Raw genomic sequence first — 21,630 nt, forward strand, 5'->3', positions numbered from 1 at the left:
ATTTGAGATAATGGTACCATGTTCCATATCCTTCGATGTTATTACTGTCCCAAGACCCATTGCTGTCTACCTGGGAGTGGCTGATGTCTGAACCTCCCAGGTCTCTGGGATACAGTCTGAGCATTTCAACCCCCACCCCGCCATGTCTTCCTTGGTCTAGGTGAGGGGGTGGGGGGTGCACTGATCATTAATTCCTGATGATACTTCTCTCTTGATCTTTTTCCAGTCCTGAGTTTTGGATGTTGGACTTTCTAATCACAGCTGCACAGACACTCGATATATCTGAACTAGCACAGGAATAGCAGGCTGAATGCTGTTGTTATAATGACACTCTGTTCTTCCTGTAGATGACAATGAGTGTGCCTCAAGACAACATGGCTGTGACACCAATGCCCGATGTGGGAACATCATTGGCTCCTATTTCTGCCAGTGCTACCAGGGATTCAACGGAGACGGTTTCTCCTGCTTCGGTGAGCGCTGCTCCCAACTCACCAGGACTTCACACTGCCCACAGTCACCGGGACAGTCCAATACACACACACACACACACACACACACACACACGCACACAAAACCTCCCCACACACGGACACACACACAGAACGACAAACACATAAAGTCATAGAGTCATAGAGATGTACAGCACGGAAACAGACCCTTCGGTCCAACCTGTCCACCCTGACCAGGTATCCCAACCCAATCTAGTCCCACCTGCCAGCACCCAGCCCATATCCCTCCAAACCCTTCCTATTCATATACCCATCCAAATGCCTCTTAAATGTTGCAATTGTACCAGCCTCCACCACATCCTCTGGCAACTCATTCCATACACATACCACCCTCTGCATGAAAAAGTTGCCCCTTAGGTCTCTTTTATATCTTTCCCCTCTCACCCTAAACCTATGCCCTCTAGTTCTGGACTCCCCCAACCCAGGGAAAAGACTTTGTCTATTTATCCTATCCATGCCCCTCATAATTTTATAAACCTCTATAAGGTCACCCCTCAGCCTCCAATGCTCCAGGGAAAACAGCCCCAGCCTGTTCAGCATCTCCCTATAGCTCACAAACACACACACACGTTCATACCCACCCACACAGACAGACACACACACACACACACAAGCATATTCTCACACAGACTGGAGAGAAATCGAGTTAATGTTTCAGGTTGAGCGACCCTTCCCCAGACCTCTGATTTCTCTCCATAGGTGCTACCAGACCTGCTGAGATTAGATTAGGTTAGATTCCCTACAGTGTGGAAACAGGACCTTCAACCCAACAAGCCCACACCGACCCTCCGAAGAGTAACCCACCCAGACCCATTTCCCTCTGACTAATGCACTTAACCTAAGGGAAATTTAGCATGGCCAGTTCACCTGACCTGCACATCTTTGATTTTCAAGTAGTTTCCTTTTTTTGTTTCCCACATATGATCACTGTCACACATACGCTCCCAACACTCAACCACAAAGCCTCACAAGTCAGGGATTTTGGGACAATGTAGAAGGAGGTTTACTCTGTATCTAACCCCATGCTGTCACTGTCCTGGGAATCTTTGATGAGGGTGAGTGTAGAGGGAGCTTTACTCTATATCTAACCCATGCTGTCCCTGTCCTGGGAGTGTTTGTTGGGGGGACAGTGTACAGGGAGCTTTACTCTGTATCTAACCCTATGCTGTCCCTGTCCTGGGAGTGTTTGATGAGGGACAGTGTACAGGGAGCTTTACTCTGTATCTAACCCTATGCTGTCCCTGTCCTGGGAGTGTTTGATGAGGGACAGTGTACAGGGAGCTTTACTCTGTATCTAACCCTGTGCTGCCCCTGTCCTGGGAGTGTTTGATGGGAGGACAGTGTAGAGGGAGCTTTACTCTGTATCTAACCCTGTGCTGCCCCTGTCCTGGGAGTGTTTAATCGGGGACAGTTTAGAGGGAGCTTTACTTTGTATCTAACCCCTGCTGTCCTTGTTCTGAGGGTGTTTCATGGGAAGCTTTACTCTGTATCTGTCCCTGTCCTGGGAGTGACCACACAGATTGTTTCTCAGTTTGGTCTTGTGGTCTTTCTCTGAGTTGCCGATCAAGTGCCAGAATTAGGAGGTTTTTCCACCCAATATGAGTCCTGATGCTTGCTCCCAACCCTTCTCCCTGATTGCTGTTGGTTGTGATTTTACAGACATCGATGAGTGCTCCGTCAGTAATGGGCAGTGTCAGCAGGTATGTGTCAACGAAGCAGGCAGCTTCAAGTGCCAATGTAACAAAGGTTACACACTGACCAAGGACAGCAAGACTTGCACAGGTAAACTAATACAGATAAACTATAGTAAAACAATGGAGTTAAACTGCAGTAAAACAGTAGTCATCAAGTCATAGAAATATACAGCGTGGAAACAGACCCTTTGGTCCAATTTGTCCATGCTGACCAGATATCCCAAACCAATCTAGTCCAACTTACCAGCATTTGACCCATATCCCTCCAAACCCTTCCTTTTGTTATACCCATTGAGATGTCTTTTAAATGTTGTAATTGTACCATCCTCCGCCACATCCTCTGGCAGCTCATTCCATACACGTACCACCCTCTGCGTGAAAAAGTTGCCCCTTTAGGTCTCTTTTTTATCTTTCATCTCTCACCCTAAACCTATGCCCTCTAGTTCTGGACTCCCCCACCTCAGGGAAAAGACTTTGCCTATTTACCCTATCCATACCCCCCATGATTTTGTAAATCTCTATAAGGTCACCCCTCAGCCTCTGACACTCCAGGGAAAACAGCCCCAGCCTATTCAGCCTCTCCCTGTAGCTCAGATCCTCCAACCCTGGCAACATCCTGTAAATCTTTTCTGAACCCTTTCAAGTTTAGCAACATCCTTCCTATAGCTGGGAGACTGGAATTAAATGCAGTATTCCAAAAGTGGCCTAACTGCTGTGGCAGAATTGGAACCCAGATGCCCAGAACATTACCTGGGTCTCTGGATTAATAGCCTAACGATAATACCATTAAGCCATCACCTCTCCTTACAGTACACCAATTGTGACCTAACCAAAGGTACAGTTTTAACATAACTTCCCTGCTTTTATAATGTAGGCCTCGACTAATAAAGGCAAGTGGTTTTTTTTATTCACTCCTGGGTGTTACCTCCTGGGCCAATAGTTATTGCTGTTGAGGAAGGGGGTGGTGAGCTGCCTCTTTGAACCGAATGCAGCTTCGGTATCAAGGGCTGTCCCTCTCCCCTCCCCTCTGGAATCCAGCTCTTCTGTCCATGTTTGACCCAAGGCTGGAATGAGGTCAGGAGCTGAGTGACCCTGGGAGGAACCCAAACTGGGCAGGTCACTGAGCAGGTTATTGCTGAGCAGGTGCTGCTTGGTAGCTCTGTTACTGACACCGTCCATCACTTTACTGAGGATCGAGAGTAGCTTGGATGTCTCCTGCTTTTTATGTACAGGACATACTTGGGCAATTTTCCACATTGTCGGGTAGATGCCAGTGTAGTAACTGTACTGGAAAAGCTTGGCTAGGGGAGAGGCACTTCTGGAGCACCAAGTCTTCAGTGCTATTGCCAGAATGTTGTCAGGGTCCGTAGCCTTTACAGTATCCAGTGCCTCCAGCCATTTCTTGATAGCAAGTGGAGTGAATCAAATTGGTTGAGGACTGTATCTGTGATACTGTGGACCACTGGAGGAGGGTGAGATGGCACTTTTTGTCTTTTGTACTCCTCGGTACCATCTCACCTCCACGAACCCCATGTCACTGTGTGGCCTCGATGAACCTTGCCAATGCAGATGCCACTATTACCACCAGGTACCACACTGGCTCAAACTCAACTCTACTGCCACCATGAGTCTGCACGGGGCCCACCTTGCTGATACAGTCCCTGCTGCTGTCCCCGTCTCTCCGACTGGGCCTGAACCCACCTTCCGCTGCTGCAACCATCACTCACTGCTAGGATCGCCTCAAGACCTCTCTCGAAGCATTTCATAATGATGGGTGTCAGAGCCACTGGGCGGGAGTCATCGAGGCACGTTGTCAGGTTTTGCTTTGGCACTGGTATAATTGGGTCTCCTTGAAGCAGGTGGGAACGTCAGATCAGAGGAAGACGAGGTTAAAGATGTCAGTGAATACTCCCACCGGCTGGTCCATGCAGGACCTGAGTGTACGGCCAGGGTCTCCATCTGGGCCTGTCCCTCTCTGTGGGTTCACCCTCAGGAAGGCCGATCTGACCCCTGCAGCAGTGACTGTGGGTCCAGGGCACCTGGGGCTGTTGGGGCAGGTGACATCATTTCACCGAGCTTCTGTTCAAAGTGAGCACAGAATGGAATGGTCTCATTGGGGAGGGATGTACCATCGAGCTCATTGGGGAGGAGGGAGATGTACCATTGAGCTCATCGGGGAGGGATGTACCATCGAGCTCATCAGGGGAGGAGGGAGATGTACCATTGAGCGCATCGGGGAGGGATGTACCATCGAGCTCATTGGGGAGGAGGGAGATGTACTATTGAGCGCATCGGGGAGGGATGTACCATCGAGCTCATTGGGGAGGAGGGAGATGTACCATTGAGCTCATCGGGGAGGGATGTACCATCGAGCTCATCAGGGGAGGAGGGAGATGTACCATTGAGCTCGTCGGGGAGGGATGTACCATCAAGCTCATTGGGGAGGAGGGAGATGTACCATTGAGCGCATCGGGGAGGGATGTACCATCGAGCTCATTGGGGAGGAGGGAGATGTACCATTGAGCTCATTGGGGAGGGATGTACCATTGAGCTCATCGGGGAGGGATGTACCATCGAGCTCATTGGGGAGGAGGGAGATGTACCATTGAGCGCATCGGGGAGGGATGTACCATCGAGCTCATCGGGGGAGGAGGGAGATGTACCATTGAGCTCATTGGGGAGGGATGTACCATTGAGCTCATCGGGGAGGGATGTACCATTGAGCTCATCGGGGAGGGATGTACCATTGAGCTCACTGGGGAGGGATGTACCATCGAGCTCATCAGGGGAGGAGGGAGATGTACCATTGAGCGCATCGGGGAGGGATGTACCATTGAGCTCATCGGGAGTGATGCATTGTTATCTGTGATTCTACTGTTTTTTATCTTTCAGCAGTTTATTCTGTTTTCCAGATTTCGATGAGTGTGTCGATGAGAATGCAGGTTGTAGTCAAATCTGTACAAATACCAATGGGTCCTATACCTGCTCCTGTTCCCATGGATACCAATTGCATGTTGATATGAAGCAGTGTGTTGGTAAGTGCGACTCTTTTACAATGCTTTTAAAACTTACAACATTACAGCGCAGTACAGGCCCTTCAGCCCTCAATGTTGTACTGACCTGTGAAATTAATCTGATGCCCATCTAACCTACACTATTCCATTATTATCCACATGTATATCAATGCTCATTTAAATGCCCTTAAAGTTGACAGTGTACTACTGTTGCAAGCATAGCATTCCATGCCCCTACTACTCTGAGTAAAGAAACTACTTCTGACATCTGTCCTATATCTATCATCCTGAATTCAAAGCTATGTCCCCTTGTGTAAGTCTTCACCATCCGAGAAAAAAGGGTCTCACTGTCCACCCTATCTAACCCTCTGATTATGTTATACATCTCTATTAAGTCACCTCTCAACCTTCTCTCCAACAAAAACAGCCTCAGTTCGCTCAGCCTTTCCTCATAAGACCTTCCCTCCATACCAGGCAACATCCTGGTAAATCTCTTCTGAACCCTTTCCAAAGCTTCCACATCCTTCCTATAATGTGGTGACCAGATCTGTACACAATACTCCAAGTGTGGCCTTAACAGTGTCTTGTACAGCTGAAGCATGACCTCGTGGCTCCGAAACTCAATCCCCTACCAATAAAAGCCAACACATCATATGCCTTCTTAACAACCCTATCAACTTGGGTGTCAACTTTCAGAAATTTATGCACCTGAACAAGGAGATCTCACTATTCGTCTACACTGCCAAGAATTTTACCATTACCCCAGTACTCTGCATTCCTACTACTTCTTCTGAGGTGAACTACCTCACATCTTTCTGCATTAAACTCCATTTGCCACTTCTCGGCCCAGCTCTGTATCGTATCTATGTCCCTCTATAACCCACAACATCCTTCGGCACTATCCACAACTTTGCCTACCTTACTGTCATCTGCAAATTTACTAACCCATCCTTCTATGCCCACCTCCAGATCATTTATAAAAATGACAAACACCAGTAGCCCCAAAACAGATCCTTGTGGTACACCACTGGTAACTGAGCTCCAGGATGAACATTTCCCATCAACCACCACCCTCTGTCTTCTTTCAGCTAGCCAATTTCTGATCCAAACCACTAAATTACCTTCAATCCCGAAACTCCTTATTTTGTTCAATAGCCTACCATGTGGAACCTTATCAAACACCTTACTGAAATCCATATACACCACATCAATTGCTTTACCTTCATCCATCTGTTTTGTCACCTTCTTGAAGAACTCAATCAGGTTAGTGAGGCAGGACCTACCCTTCACAAAACCATGTTGACTATCCATAATCAGATTATTCCTTTCCACATGATTATAAATCCTGTTTCTTATAACCTTTCCAACACCTTATCCACAACTGCAGTAAGGCTCACTGTTCTATAATTACCAGGGTTGGCCCTACACCCTTCTTGAACAAGGGAACAACATTTGCTATCCTCCAGTTTGCTCACACTACTCCTGTCGACAATGATGACATAAAGATCAAAGCCAAAGGCTCGGCAGTCTCCTCCCTGGCTTCCCAGAGAATCCGAGGATAAATCCCATTTGGCCCAGGGGATTTATCTATTTTCAGATCTTCCAAAATTGCTAAAACCACCTCTTTGTCATCCTCAATCCCATCTAATGTTGTAGTCTGTATCTCCATATTCTCACTAACATTGCCCCTTTCCAATGTGAATACTGATGAAAAGTATTCATTAAGCCCTTCCCCTATATCCTCAGATTCCACACACAACTTCCCACGACTGTCTTTGATTGGCCCTAATCTTACTCTAATCATTCTTTTATTCCTGATACACCTATAGAAGGCCTTAGGATTTGCCTTGATCCTATCCACCAACAACTTCTCATGTCCCCTCCTGGCTCTTAGTCCTCTCTTTAGATCTTTTCTGGCTAACTTATAACTCTCAAGCCCCCCCAACTGAGCCTTCACGCCTCATCCTCACATAAGCTGCCTTCTTCCCCTTGACAAGAGCTTCAACTTCTTTAATAAACCATGGCTCCCTCTTTCGACATCTACCTCCCTGCCTGACAGGTACATACTTACCAAGGACCCGTAGTAGCTGTTCCTTGAATAAGCTCCACATTTCAGTTGTGTCCATCCCCTGCAGTTTCCTTCCCCATCCTATGCATCCTAAATTGTGCTGAATTGCATCATAATTGCCTTTACCCCAGTTATACCTCTTTCACTGTGGTATATACCTATCCCTGCCCATTGCTATTGTAAACATAACTGAACTGTGGTCACTATCACCTACCTCCAAATCTAACACTTGGCCGGGTTCATCCCCCAGTACCAAATCCAATATGGCATCTCCCCTTGTTGGCCTGTCTCCATATGGAGTCAGAAAACCCTCCTGTACACATTGAACAAAAACTGACCCATCTAAACTGTTTGAACTATAATATTCCCCGTCAATATTGGGGAAGTTACAGTCCCCTGTAACAACTACCTTGCTACTCTCGCTCCTATTGCAAATCGTCTTTGCTACCCTTTCCTCTACATCCCTGGAACAATTCGGAAGCCTACAGAAAACTCCCAACAGGGTGACCTCTCTCCTTTCCTATTTCTAACCTCAGCCCATACTACCTCAGTGGATGAGTCCTCAACCATAATACTGTCCTTGACTAACAATGCCACACCTCCCCCTTTTTTACCATCTTCTCTGTTCTTACTGAAACATTGAAATCCCAGAATCTGCCATAACCATTCCAATCCCTGCTCTATCCATGTCTCTGAAATGGCCACAACATTGAAATCCCAGGTACCAACCCATGCTGTAAGTTCACCCACCTTATTCTGGATGCTCCTGGCATTGAAGTAGACACATTTCAAACCAACACCTTGATTGCCGGTGCCCTCTCGCGACCTTGTAAACCTATCCCTGACCTCACTACCCTCAACCTCCTGTACACTGGAAGTACAATTCAGATTCCCATCCCCCTGCTGCATTAGTTTAAACCCTCCCACCCCCAAGTTTTGTAATGGTGGACATTCTGCCCTGATTTGTTGAGGGCTAAAAAGTCATTCCTACACATTCCTACCCCCCGCCCGTGAACTTGGAAGGACCTTTTAGCAGAAATAGGATCCGATCTGTCTCCACTCTCTCTTTCACCATTGGATACTGAACCTATATCCATTCACTCCTGGGATGTGGGTGTCACTGGCTGAGCCCAGCATTTATTTCCCGTCCCTAGTTGCCCCTTGAGAAGGTGGGGGTGAGCTGCCTTCTTGATCCACTGCAGTCCATGTGCTGTAGGTAGACCAACGATGCCCTGAGGGAGGGAATTGCAGGATTCTGACCCAGTGACACTGAAGGAACGGTGATATATCTCCAAGTCAGGATGGTGAGTGGCTGGAAGGGGAACTTTCAGGGGATGGTGTTCCCATGTATCTGCTGCCCTTGTCCTTCTAGATGGAAGTGGTCGTGAGTTTGGAAGGTGCTGTCTGAGGATCTTTGGTGAGTTTCTGCCGTGCGTTTTGTAGATGGTACACACTGCTGCTACTGAGTGTGGGTGGTGGAGGGAGGGGATGTTTGTGGATGTGGTGCCAGTCAAGCGGCTGCTTTGTCCTGATGGTGTCAAGCTTCCCGAGGGTTATCTGAGCTGCCCCCATCCAGGGCAAGTAGGGAGTATTCCATCACCCTCCTGACCTGTGCCTTGTAGATGGTGGACAGACTTTGGGGTGTCAGGAGATGGGTTACTTGCTGCAGGAGTCCCAGCCTCTGACCTGCTCTTGTAGCCGCTGTATTTATGGTGAGTTTTTGGTCAATGATAACCCCCCCAGGATGTTGATAGTGGGGGGGTTTCAATGATGGCAACACCATTAAATGTCAAGGAGTGGTGGTTAGACTGTCTCTTTTTGGTGATGGTCATTGGCTGGTATTTCTGTGGCGCGGGTGTTACTTACCATTGGCCAGCCCAAGCCTAGATACTGTCCAGATCTTGCTGCATTTGAACATGGACTGCTTCAGTCTCTGAGGAGTCGCAAATGGTACTAACATTGTAAATCATCGGTGACCATCCCCACTTCTGACCTCATGACAGAGGGAAGGTCATTGATGAAGCAACTGAAGATGTTTAGAGCTCCAACATTCACAACTGTCTTCCTGTAATTAATATGCAGGTATTGGCTGTAGCTCAGGTACAGCACATTACCATGAAGGTGACTGGAATGCTGTTCTTTATTACCAAACAAATTGAATGTAAGAATATGGATGTAATACATCAGTATACATCGTTGTGGTGTGTGGTGTTTCAGTCTCTTTATTTAAGGAAGGACGTAAATGTACTGGAGGCAGTTCAGAACAGGTTTATAGATTGATGTCCGGAATGAGCAGGTTGTCTTATGAGAAAAGATTAGTCAGACTGGATTTCTTTCCACTGGAGTGTGGAAGGGTGAGGAATGACTTGACTGAAGTTATCTCGAACCAGGAGAGGCTCTGTTTAAAAGGAAGGAGCAGCCTTTTACCGGAGATGAGAAATTGTCTCTGGGAGGGTTGTGCCACTCTGGGAATCTGCCTCAGGATGCACTGGGTTAAAGGTTGTTCTATATTTTTCAGACTGTAGTAGGTAGACTTCTATTTGGCATGGAATCGGAGGTTATTGGGAGTAGTTATTTTTCATTCATTCACAGGATGAGGGCCAGCATTTATTGCCCATCCCTAATTACCCAGAGGGCAGTTAAGAGTCACCCATGGCTGTGGGTCTGGAGTCACATGTAGGCCAGACCAGGTAAGAATGAGAGATTTCCCTCTCCAAAGGACATCAGTGAACCAGATGTATTTTTTGTCAGTTGGTAACACTCCCCTGGTCACTATCATATTAATTCCAGATTTTTATTGAGCTCAGATTTTGCCATCCACCAGAGTAGAATTCGAACCCTGAGTCCCTGGATTAACGAGCGATAAAACCATCACCTTCCCTGAAACACAAATGCATCAGTGTCTAATAGAATCCCTACAGCGTGGAAACAGACCCTTCAGCCCAACCAGTCCACACCAACCCTCCAAAGAATAACCCACCCAGACCCATTCCCCTACCTTATAGTTACCCCTGATTAACACACCCAACACCATGGGTAATTTAGCATGGCCAATCCACCTGATGTGCACATTTTTGGACTGTGGGAGGAAACCGGAGCACCTGGAGGAAACATGCAGACATGGGGCGAATGTGCAAACTCCACACAGACAGTCGCCTGAGGCTGGAATCGAACCTGGGTCCCTGATGCTGTAAGGTCCCAGATGCACACTGAGCCACTGTGCCACCTATTGTTAGCAAACAATGAAGCAGGCTTGAGGGACTGAATAGCCCACTCCTACTGCTAGTTTGTTTGATGTGTTTATGTAGGCCTCACATTGAGGGGATGTTCTGTCCAAAAGGAAGGATCTTTTGGAGAAAGATGGACCAACTTGGACCTTACCGGTGAAAATCTGTTCTGGGATTGTCAGTCTGAGTGGAACAACATAGAAAGGGCCCTAGAGTTTTAGACCCAGTTTGGCTGCAGGATGGAAGGGTGCCTGAGAGCTCGGAGCAACAGGGAGTCATTCCTCATCAACATGCAAATCTGCCAGAAATGTCTCAGGCGTTTTGTTATTGGTTAGCTGGTGGAAAAAAGTAGAGACCTTTAAAGTGATATTTTGTTTTTTGATCATTTCTGTCAGTCTCAGAAACTTGTCACTTTTGAAATATTCCTGTAATGTGTAAAAGGATCATAACAGCATCCTTATTTGGGTCTTGTGGGTGGTGTGCAGGTTCTGGGGAGTCAGCAAGTGAGTGTCCATGATGGCTGGTCCACTCCAGTTGCTGACCCATGCTGGGTGTCAGTTAAACGCTGTCTCCCAGAGTGTTGGCCTAACTATTCCTGTCATTGTTCTCAGATATTGATGAGTGTAAGATTGATAATGGTCATTGCTCCCACTCCTGCACCAACGGAAATGGAGGACACGTCTGTGGGTGCCCTGTTGGACTGGCGCTGGACAAGGACAATACAACCTGTGTCAGTGAGTAACACTCAAACCAACTTCACCCACACCCACTGCACCCACACCCACTGTATACACACAACCTCTGTATACACACACCCACTGAACCCACACACACAGTCCACCCACACCCACTGTATACACACACCCACTGTATACACACACCCACTGAACCCACACACACAGTCCACCCACACCCATTGTATACACACACCCACTGTATACACACACCCACTGTATACACACACCCACTGAACCCACACACACAGTCCACCCACACCCACTGTATACACACACCCACTGTATACACACACCCACTGCACCCACACCCACTGTAAACCCACACCCACTGTACCCACACACTGCACCCCCACCCACAGTATCCACAATCACTGTACCCACCCACTGCACCTACACACATTGTACACACACACTGCACCCACACCCACTGTATACCCACACACATTGTATACGCACACCCACTGTGCACACACCCACTGTGCACACACCCACTGTGCACACACCCACTGTAGCCCACACGTACTGTACCCACACACTGCACCCACACCCACTGTATACACACACCCACTGTACCCACACCCACTGTATACACACACCCACTGTACCCACACACTGCACCCACACACACTGCATACACACACCCACTGCACCCAAACACACTGTACACACACACACTGCACCCACACCCACTGTAACCCACACGTACTGTACCCACACACTGCACCCACACCCACTGTATACACACACCCACTGTACCCACACCCACTGTATACACACACCCACTGTACCCACACACTGCACCCACACACACTGCATACACACACCCACTGCACCCAAACACACTGTACACACACACACTGCACCCACACCCACTGTACACACACCCACTGTAACCCACATGTACTGTACCCACACACTGCACCCACACCCACTGTATACACACACCCACTGTACCCACACCCACTGTATACACACACCCACTGTACCCACACACTGCACCCACACACACTGCATACACACACCCACTGCACCCAAACACACTGTACACACACACACTGCACCCACACCCACTGTACACACACCCACTGTAACCCACATGTACTGTACCCACACACTGCACCCACACCCACTGTATACACACACCCACTGTACCCACACCCACTGTATACACACACCCACTGTACCCACACACTGCACCCACACACACTGCATACACACACCCACTGCACCCAAACACACTGTACACACACACACTGCACCCACACCCACTGTAACCCACACCTACTGTACCCACACACTGCACCCACATCCACTGTATACACACACCCACTGTACACACACCCACTGTATACACACACCCACTGTATACACACACTGCACCCACACACACTGCATACACACACCCACTGCACCCAAACACACTGTACACACACCCACTGCACCCACACCCACTGTACACACACCCACTGAACCCACACATTGCACCTACACCCACTGTACCCACCCCCACTGTACCCACCCCCACTGTACCCACCCCCACTGTACCAATATCCACTGCACCAATCCCCACTGTACCCACACACTACCCTCCCCCACTGTGCCCACACCCACTGTACCCACGCCCACAGTACCCGCACATGCTGTACCCACCCACTGTACCCATACATACGAGCCATCCCCACTCCCACTCCCACTGTACCCACCCCCACTGTACCCACACCCACTGAACCCACACCCACTGCACCTGCACTCACTGTATACACACACCCACTGTACCCACACCCCCAACCACAGTATCCACAATCACTGAACCCACACCCACTGCACCCACACACTGTACCCACCCACTGCACCTCCACCCACTGCTGATGTACCCGCTGCATCTCCACCCGCTGCACCCAAACCCACTGCACCCACACCCATTGCACCCACACCCATTGCACCTGCACTCACTGCACCCCCACACACTGTACCCACCCGCTGCATCTCCACCCGCTGCATCTCCACCCGCTGCACCCACACCCATTGCACCCACACCCATTGCACCCACACTCACTCCACCCACCCACTGCACCTGCACCCACTGCACCCAAACCCATTGAATCCGCACCAACTGCACCCCCCACCCAACTGTATCCACACCCACTGCACCCACACCCACTGCACCACCCAATGTACCCGCACACACTGTACCTGCAACCACTGTACCCATACCCACTGCATCACCCAATGTACCCGCACACACTGTACCTGCAACCACTGTACCCATACCCACTGTACCCACATACTGTATACTCAGGAGGAAGTTAAAGACTGGAATCTAATCAAGGGGTTTGGGTAGGTCATATATAGAATAACAAAAACACAGGAGGGAGTTACAGACTAGAATCTCATTGAGGTGTTCAGGGTGGTTTATATTCAGAATAGCAGATACCTTGGAGCGCGTTACAGACTGGAATCTAATCAAGGGGTTCAGGGTGGTTTACATACAGAATAACAGATACCCCAGAGGGAGTTACAGACTGGACCGTACCCACAACCATTTCTCCCACAGGCACTGCACCTGCACCCACTGCACTCCCACCCACTGCACCCACAACCACTGCACCCACACATACTGCACCCACACATACTGCACCCACAACCACTGCACTCACAACCACTGTACCCACACCCACTGTACCCATACCCACTGCATGCATACCCACTGTGCCCACACACACTCTACCCACAACCACTGTACACACGCACTGCACCTGCACCCACTGTGCCCACACCCACTGCACTCACACCCAAAGTATCCACACTCACTGCACCCACACTCACTGCACCCACACTCACTGCACCCACACTCACTGCACCCACACTCACTGCACCCACACCCACTGCACCCACACACATTGTACCCACACCTACTGCACCCACACACATTGTACCCACACCCACAGCATCCATACCCACTGCACTGCACACACTTCACCCACACCCACTTCACCCACACCCACTTCACCCACACCCACTTCAACCACACCCACTGCACCCACACTCACTGCACCCACACCTACTGCACCCACACACATTGTACCCACACCCACAGCAACCACTGCACCGCACACACTGCACCCACACCCACTGCACCCACACCCAAAGTACCCACACCTACTGCACGCACAGTCACTGCACCCACACCCACTGCACCCACACCCACTGCACCCACACTCACTGCACCCACACTCACTGCACCCACACCCACTGCACCCACACCCACTGCACCCACACTCACTGAACCCACACCCACTGAACCCACACACACTGCACCCACACACACTGCACCCAGACCCACTATACCCACACCTACTGCACCCATACCCACTGCGCCCACACCCACTATACCCACAACCGCTGTACCCATGCACTGTGCCCACACCCACTGCGCCCACACCCACTGAACCCACACCCACAGTATCCACACCTACTGAACCCACGCACTGCACCCGCACCCACTGCACCACACCCACTGCACCCACACCCACTGCACCCACACACTGTACCCGCGCACAGTGTACCCATACCCACTGTACCCATACTCACTGTGGCCACATACACTGTACCCAAACACTGTATACCCAGGAGGGAGTTACAGACAGAATCTAATCAAGGGGTTTGGGTAGGTCATATATAGAATAACAAATACACAGGAGGGAGGTACAGACGAGAATCTCATTGAGTTGTTCAGGTTGGTTTACATACAGAATAACAGATACCCCGGAGGGAGTTACAGACTGGACCCACTCCCATTGCACCCACACACACTGTACCCACCCACTGTACCCACCCACTGTACCCGCACCCACTGTACCCGCACCCACTGCACCCAAACCCACTGAATCCGCACCAACTGCACCCACACTCACTGCACCCACACTCACTGCACCCACACCCACTGCACCCACACCCACTGCACCTCCACACACTGTACCCACACCTACTGTGCCCACACCCACTGCACCCGCACCATTGCCCCTGCACCCGCTGCACCTGCACCCACAACCCTGCACCTGCACCCACTGCACCCCCATCCACAGTATCCACACCACTGCACCCACACACTGTATCCACCCACTGCACCTCCACCCACCGCACCTCCACCCACCGCACCTCCACCCACTGCACTCCCATCCGCTGCACCCCCACCCACTGCACCTACATCCACTGCACCCACCCACTGTATCCACACCCAATTCTCCCACATGCACTGCACCCCCACTCACTGCACCCCCACTCACTGCACCCCACTCACTGCACCCACACCCACTGCACCCACACTCACTGCACCCACACTCACTGCACCCACACCCACTGCACCCACACCCACTGCACCCACACCCACTGCACCCACATTCACTGCACCCACATTCACTGCACCCACACCCACTTCACCCACACCCACTGTGCCCATATCCACTGCACCGCCCACACTGTACCCGCACACACTGTACCTGCGCACTGTACCCACAACCACTGTACCCACATACTGTATACCCAGGAGGGAGTTACAGACGGAATTTAATCAAGGGGTTTGGGTAGGTCATATGTAAAATAACAAAAACACAGGAGGGAGTTACAGACTAGAATATCATTGAGTTGTTCAGGGTGGTTTATATACAGAATAGCAGATACCTTGGAGCGCGTTACAGACTGGAATCTAAAAAAGGGGTTCAGGGTGGTTTACATACAGAATAACAGATACCCCAGAGGGAGTTACAGACTGGACCATACCCACACCCACTTCTCCCACAGGCACTGCACCCCCACCCACTGCACCCCCACCCACTGCACCCCCACCCACTGCACCCCCACCCTCTGCATCCACACCCTCTGCATCCACACCCTCTGCATCCACACCCTCTGCATCCACACCCTCTGCGCCCACACCCACTATACCCACAACCGCTGTACCGATGCATTGCACCCTCACCCCCTGCGCCCACACCCACTGAACCCACACCCACAGTATCCACACCTACTGTACCCACGCATTGCACCCGCACCCACTGCACCGCACACACTGCACCCACACCCACTGTACCCGTACACTGTACCCACAACCACCGTTCTCACACCCACTGCACCCACACACTGTACCCGCACACACTGTACCCATACACACTGTGCCCATACCCACTGTAGCCACGCACACTGTGCCCACACACTGTATACCCAGGAGGGAGTTAGAGACGGAATCTAATCAAGGGGTTTGGGCAGGTCATATATAGAATAACAAATACACAGGAGGGAGTTACAGACTATAATGTCATTGAGTTGTTCAGGGTGGTTTATATTCAGAATAACAGATACCCGGGAGGGAGTTACAGACTGGAATCTAATCAAGGAGTTTGGGTAGGTCATATATAGAATAACAAAAACACAGGAGGGATTTACAGACTAGAATCTCATTGAGTTGTTCAGGGTGGTTTATATTCAGAATAATGGATACCTTGGAGCGCGTTACAGACTGGAATCTAATCGAGGGGTTCAGGTTGGTTTACATACAGAATAACAGATAGCCCGGAGGGAGTTGTAGACTGGACCCACTCCCACTCCCACTGCACTCACACACACTGTACCCACCCACTGGACCCACACCCACTGCACCCACATGCACTGCACCCGCACCCACTGCACCCGCACCCACTGAATCCGCGCCAACTGCACCCACACTCACTGCACCCACACCCACTGCACCCACACACACTGTACCCGTACACTGTACCCACAACCACTGTTCTCACACCCACTGCACCCATACCCACTGCACCGCACACACTGTACCCACACACTGCACCCACACACATTGTACCCACGCCAACTGCACCCATACCCACTGCACCGCACGCACTGTACCCTCTCCTACTGCACCCACACTCACCGCAACCACACCCACTGTCCCCACACCCACTGCACCCATATCCACTGCACCCATACCCACTGCGCCCAAACTCATTATACCCACAACCGCTGTACCCATGCACTGCACCGCGCACACTGCACGCACACCCACTGTACCCGCACCCACTGTACCCGCACCCACTGTACCCGCACCCACTGTACCCGCACCCACTGTACCCACACCCACTGTACCCTTACCCACTGTACCCACACCCACTGTACCCATACCCACTGTAACCACACCCACTATACCCACACACTATACCCAGGAGGGAGTTACAGACGGAATCTAATCAAGGGGTTTGGGTAGGTCATATATAGAATAACAAATACACAGGAGGGAGGTACAGACTAGAATCTCATTGAGGTGTTCAGGGTGGTATATATACAGAATAACAGATACCTGGGAGTGCGTTACAGACTGGAATCTAATCAAGGGGTACAGAGAAAAACAGATACCCGGGAAGGAGTTACAGACTGGACCACTCCCACTGTACCCGCACCCACTGCACCTGCACCCACTGCACCCACATTCACTGTATCCACACCCACTGCACCCTCACCCACTGCACCCTCACCCACTGCACCCCCACCCACTATATCCACACCCACTGCACTCACACCCACTGCACTCACACCCACTGTGCCCACACCCACTGCACCCACACCCACAGTATCCATACGGACTGCACCCACACACTGTACCCACCCACTACACCTCCACCCATGCACACGCACCCGCTGCACCCCCACCTGCTGCACCACACCCGTTGCACCCATACCCACTGCAAGGCCCACACTGTACTCACACACACTGTACCCGCACACACTGTACCCACACCCACTGTACCCATACCCACTGCACCCACACACAGTACCCGCACCCACTGTACCCACACCCACTGTACCCATACCCACTGCACCCACACACAGAACCCGCACACACTGTACCCGCACACACTTTACCCATACACTGTATACCCAGGAGGGAGTTACAGATTGGAATCTAATCAAGGGGTTTGGGTGGATCATGTATAGAATAACAAATACACAGGAGGGAGTTATAGGCTGGAATCTAATCAAGGGGTTCAGGGTGGTTTATATATAGAACGACAGATACCCGGGAGGGAGTTACAAACTGGACCCACACCCACTGTACCCACCCACTGTACCCACACCCACTTCTCCCACACGCACTGCACCCGCACCCACTGCACCCCCACCCACTGTATCTACACCCACTGCATCACACTCACTGCACCCACACCCACTGCACCCACACCCACTGCACCCACACCCACTGCACCCACACTCACTGCACCCACACCCACTGCACCCACACCCACTGCACCCACAACCACTGCACCCACAACCACTGCACCCACACCCACTGCACCCACACCCACTGCACCCACACCCACTGCACCCACAATCACTGTACCCACACCCACTGTACCCACACCCACTGCACCCACACACACTGTACCCACACACACTGTACCCACACCCACAGCACCCATACCCACTGCACCGCACACACTGTACCCACACCCGCTGCACCCACACTCACTGAACCCACACCCATTGCACCCACACACATTGTACCCACACCCACAGCACCCATACCCACTGCACCGCACACACTGCACCCACACTCACTGCACCCACACTCACTGCACCCACACTCACTGCACCCACACTCACTGCACCCACACCCACTGCACCCACACCCACTGCACCCACACTCACTGCACCCACACTCAATGCACCCACACTCAATGCACCCACACCCACTGCACCCACACCCACTGCACCCACACTCACTGAACCCACACCCACTGAACCCACACACACTGCACCCAGACCCACTATACCCACACCTACTGCACCCATACCCACTGCGCCCACACCCACTATACCCACAACCGCTGTACCCATGCACTGTGCCCACACCCACTGCGCCCACACCCACTGAACCCACACCCACAGTATCCACACCTACTGAACCCACGCACTGCACCCGCACCCACTGCACCACACCCACTGCACCCACACCCACTGCACCCACACACTGTACCCGCGCACAGTGTACCCATACCCACTGTACCCATACTCACTGTGGCCACATACACTGTACCCAAACACTGTATACCCAGGAGGGAGTTACAGACAGAATCTAATCAAGGGGTTTGGGTAGGTCATATATAGAATAACAAATACACAGGAGGGAGGTACAGACTAGAATCTCATTGAGTTGTTCAGGTTGGTTTACATACAGAATAACAGATACCCCGGAGGGAGTTACAGACTGGACCCACTCCCATTGCACCCACACCCACTGTACCCACCCACTGTACCCACCCACTGTACCCGCACCAACTGCACCCACACTCACTGCACCCACACTCACTGCACCTCCACACACTGTACCCACACCTACTGTGCCCACACCCACTGCACCCACACCTACTGTGCCCACACCCGCTGCACCTGCACCATTGCACCTGCACCCGCTGCACCTGCACCCACAACCCTGCACCTGCACCCACTGCACCCCCATTCACAGTATCCACACCACTGCACCCACACACTGTATCCACCCACTGCACTTCCACCCACCGCACCTCCACTCGCTGCACCCCCACTCGCTGCACCCCCACTCGCTGCACCCCCACCCACTGCACCTCCACCCACTGCACCTACACCCACTGCACCCACCCACTGTATCCACACCCAATTCTCCCACATGCACTGCACCCCCACTCACTGCACCCACACTCACTGCACCCACACTCACTGCACCCACACCCACTGCACCTACACCCACTGCACCTACACCCACTGCACCCACCCACTGTATCCACACCCAATTCTCCCACATGCACTGCACCCCCACTCACTGCACCCCCACTCACTGCACCCCCACTCACTGCACCCCCACTCACTGCACCCACACCCACTGCACCCACATTCACTGCACCCACATTCACTGCACCCACACCCACTTCGCCCATATCCACTGCACCGCCCACACTGTACCTGCACACTGTACCCACAACCACTGTACCCACATACTGTATACCCAGGAGGGAGTTACAGACGGAATTTAATCAAGTGGTTTGGGTAGGTCATATGTAAAATAACAAAAACACAGGAGGGAGTTACAGACTAGAATATCATTGAGTTGTTCAGGGTGGTTTATATACAGAATAACAGATACCTTGGAGCGCGTTACAGACTGGAATCTAAAAAAGGGGTTCAGGGTGGTTTACATACAGAATAACAGATACCCCAGAGGGAGTTACAGACTGGACCATACCCACACCCACTTCTCCCACAAGCACTGCACCCCCACCCACTGCACCCCCACCCACTGCACCCCCACCCACTGCACCCCCACCCACTGCACCCCCACCGACTGCACCCCCACCCACTGCACCCCCACCGTCTGCACCCACACCGTCTGCATCCACACCCTCTGCATCCACACCCTCTGCATCCACACCCTCTGCACCCACAACCACTGCACCCACAACCACTGCACCCACACACACTGCACCCACACACACTGCACCCACACACACTGCACCCACACACACTGCACCCACACACACTGCACCCATACCCACTGCACGCATACCCACTGCGCCCACACCCACTATACCCACAACCACTATACCCACGCACTGCACCCGCACCCACTGTGCCCACACCCACTGCACTCACACCCAATGTATCCACACCTACTGCACCCACACTCACTGCACCCACACTCACTGCACCCACACTCACTGCACCCACACTCACTGCACCCACACACATTGTACCCACACCCACAGCACCCATACCCACAGCACCGCACACACTGAACCCACACCCACTTCACCCACACCCACTGCACCCACACTCACTGCACCCACACCTACTGCACCCACACACATTGTACCCACACCCACAGCACCCATACACACTGCACCGCACACACTGCACCCACACCCACTTCACCCACACTCACTGCATCCACACACTGCACCCACACCCACTGTACACAAACCCACTGCACCCACACTCACTGCACCCACACTCACTGCACCCACACCTACAGCACCCACACACATTGTACCCACACCCACAGCACCGTACACACTGCACCCACACACACTGCACCCACACCCACTGCACCGCACACACTGCACCCACACCCACTACACCCATACCCACTGCGCCCACACCCACTATATCCACAACCGCTGTACCGATGCATTGCACCCTCACCCCCTGCGCCCACACCCACTGAACCCACACCCACAGTATCCACACCTACTGTACCCACGCATTGCACCCGCACCCACTGCACCGCACACACTGCACCCACACCCACTGTACCCGTACACTGTACCCACAACCACCGTTCTCACACCCACTGCACCCA

At 51.8% G+C, this 21,630-nt stretch overlaps 1 protein-coding gene across 3 annotated transcripts in view; it reads left to right on the forward strand.

Moving 5' to 3' along the window:
* Positions 1-21,630, forward strand: part of LOC140480928 (uncharacterized) — a 276,989-nt gene that overhangs the window by 21,346 nt on the left and 234,013 nt on the right. For all 3 annotated transcript variants that reach the window (XM_072576515.1, XM_072576518.1, XM_072576516.1), the window contains exons 6-9: positions 348-470; positions 2,169-2,291; positions 5,116-5,238; positions 11,124-11,246. In XM_072576515.1, the coding sequence (XP_072432616.1) occupies positions 348-470; positions 2,169-2,291; positions 5,116-5,238; positions 11,124-11,246 (492 nt within the window). The remainder of the gene's footprint in view (positions 1-347; positions 471-2,168; positions 2,292-5,115; positions 5,239-11,123; positions 11,247-21,630) is intronic.

This window comes from Chiloscyllium punctatum, chromosome 8 (assembly GCF_047496795.1).
Source record: "Chiloscyllium punctatum isolate Juve2018m chromosome 8, sChiPun1.3, whole genome shotgun sequence".
NCBI classification, from domain to species: Eukaryota; Metazoa; Chordata; class Chondrichthyes; order Orectolobiformes; family Hemiscylliidae; genus Chiloscyllium; species Chiloscyllium punctatum.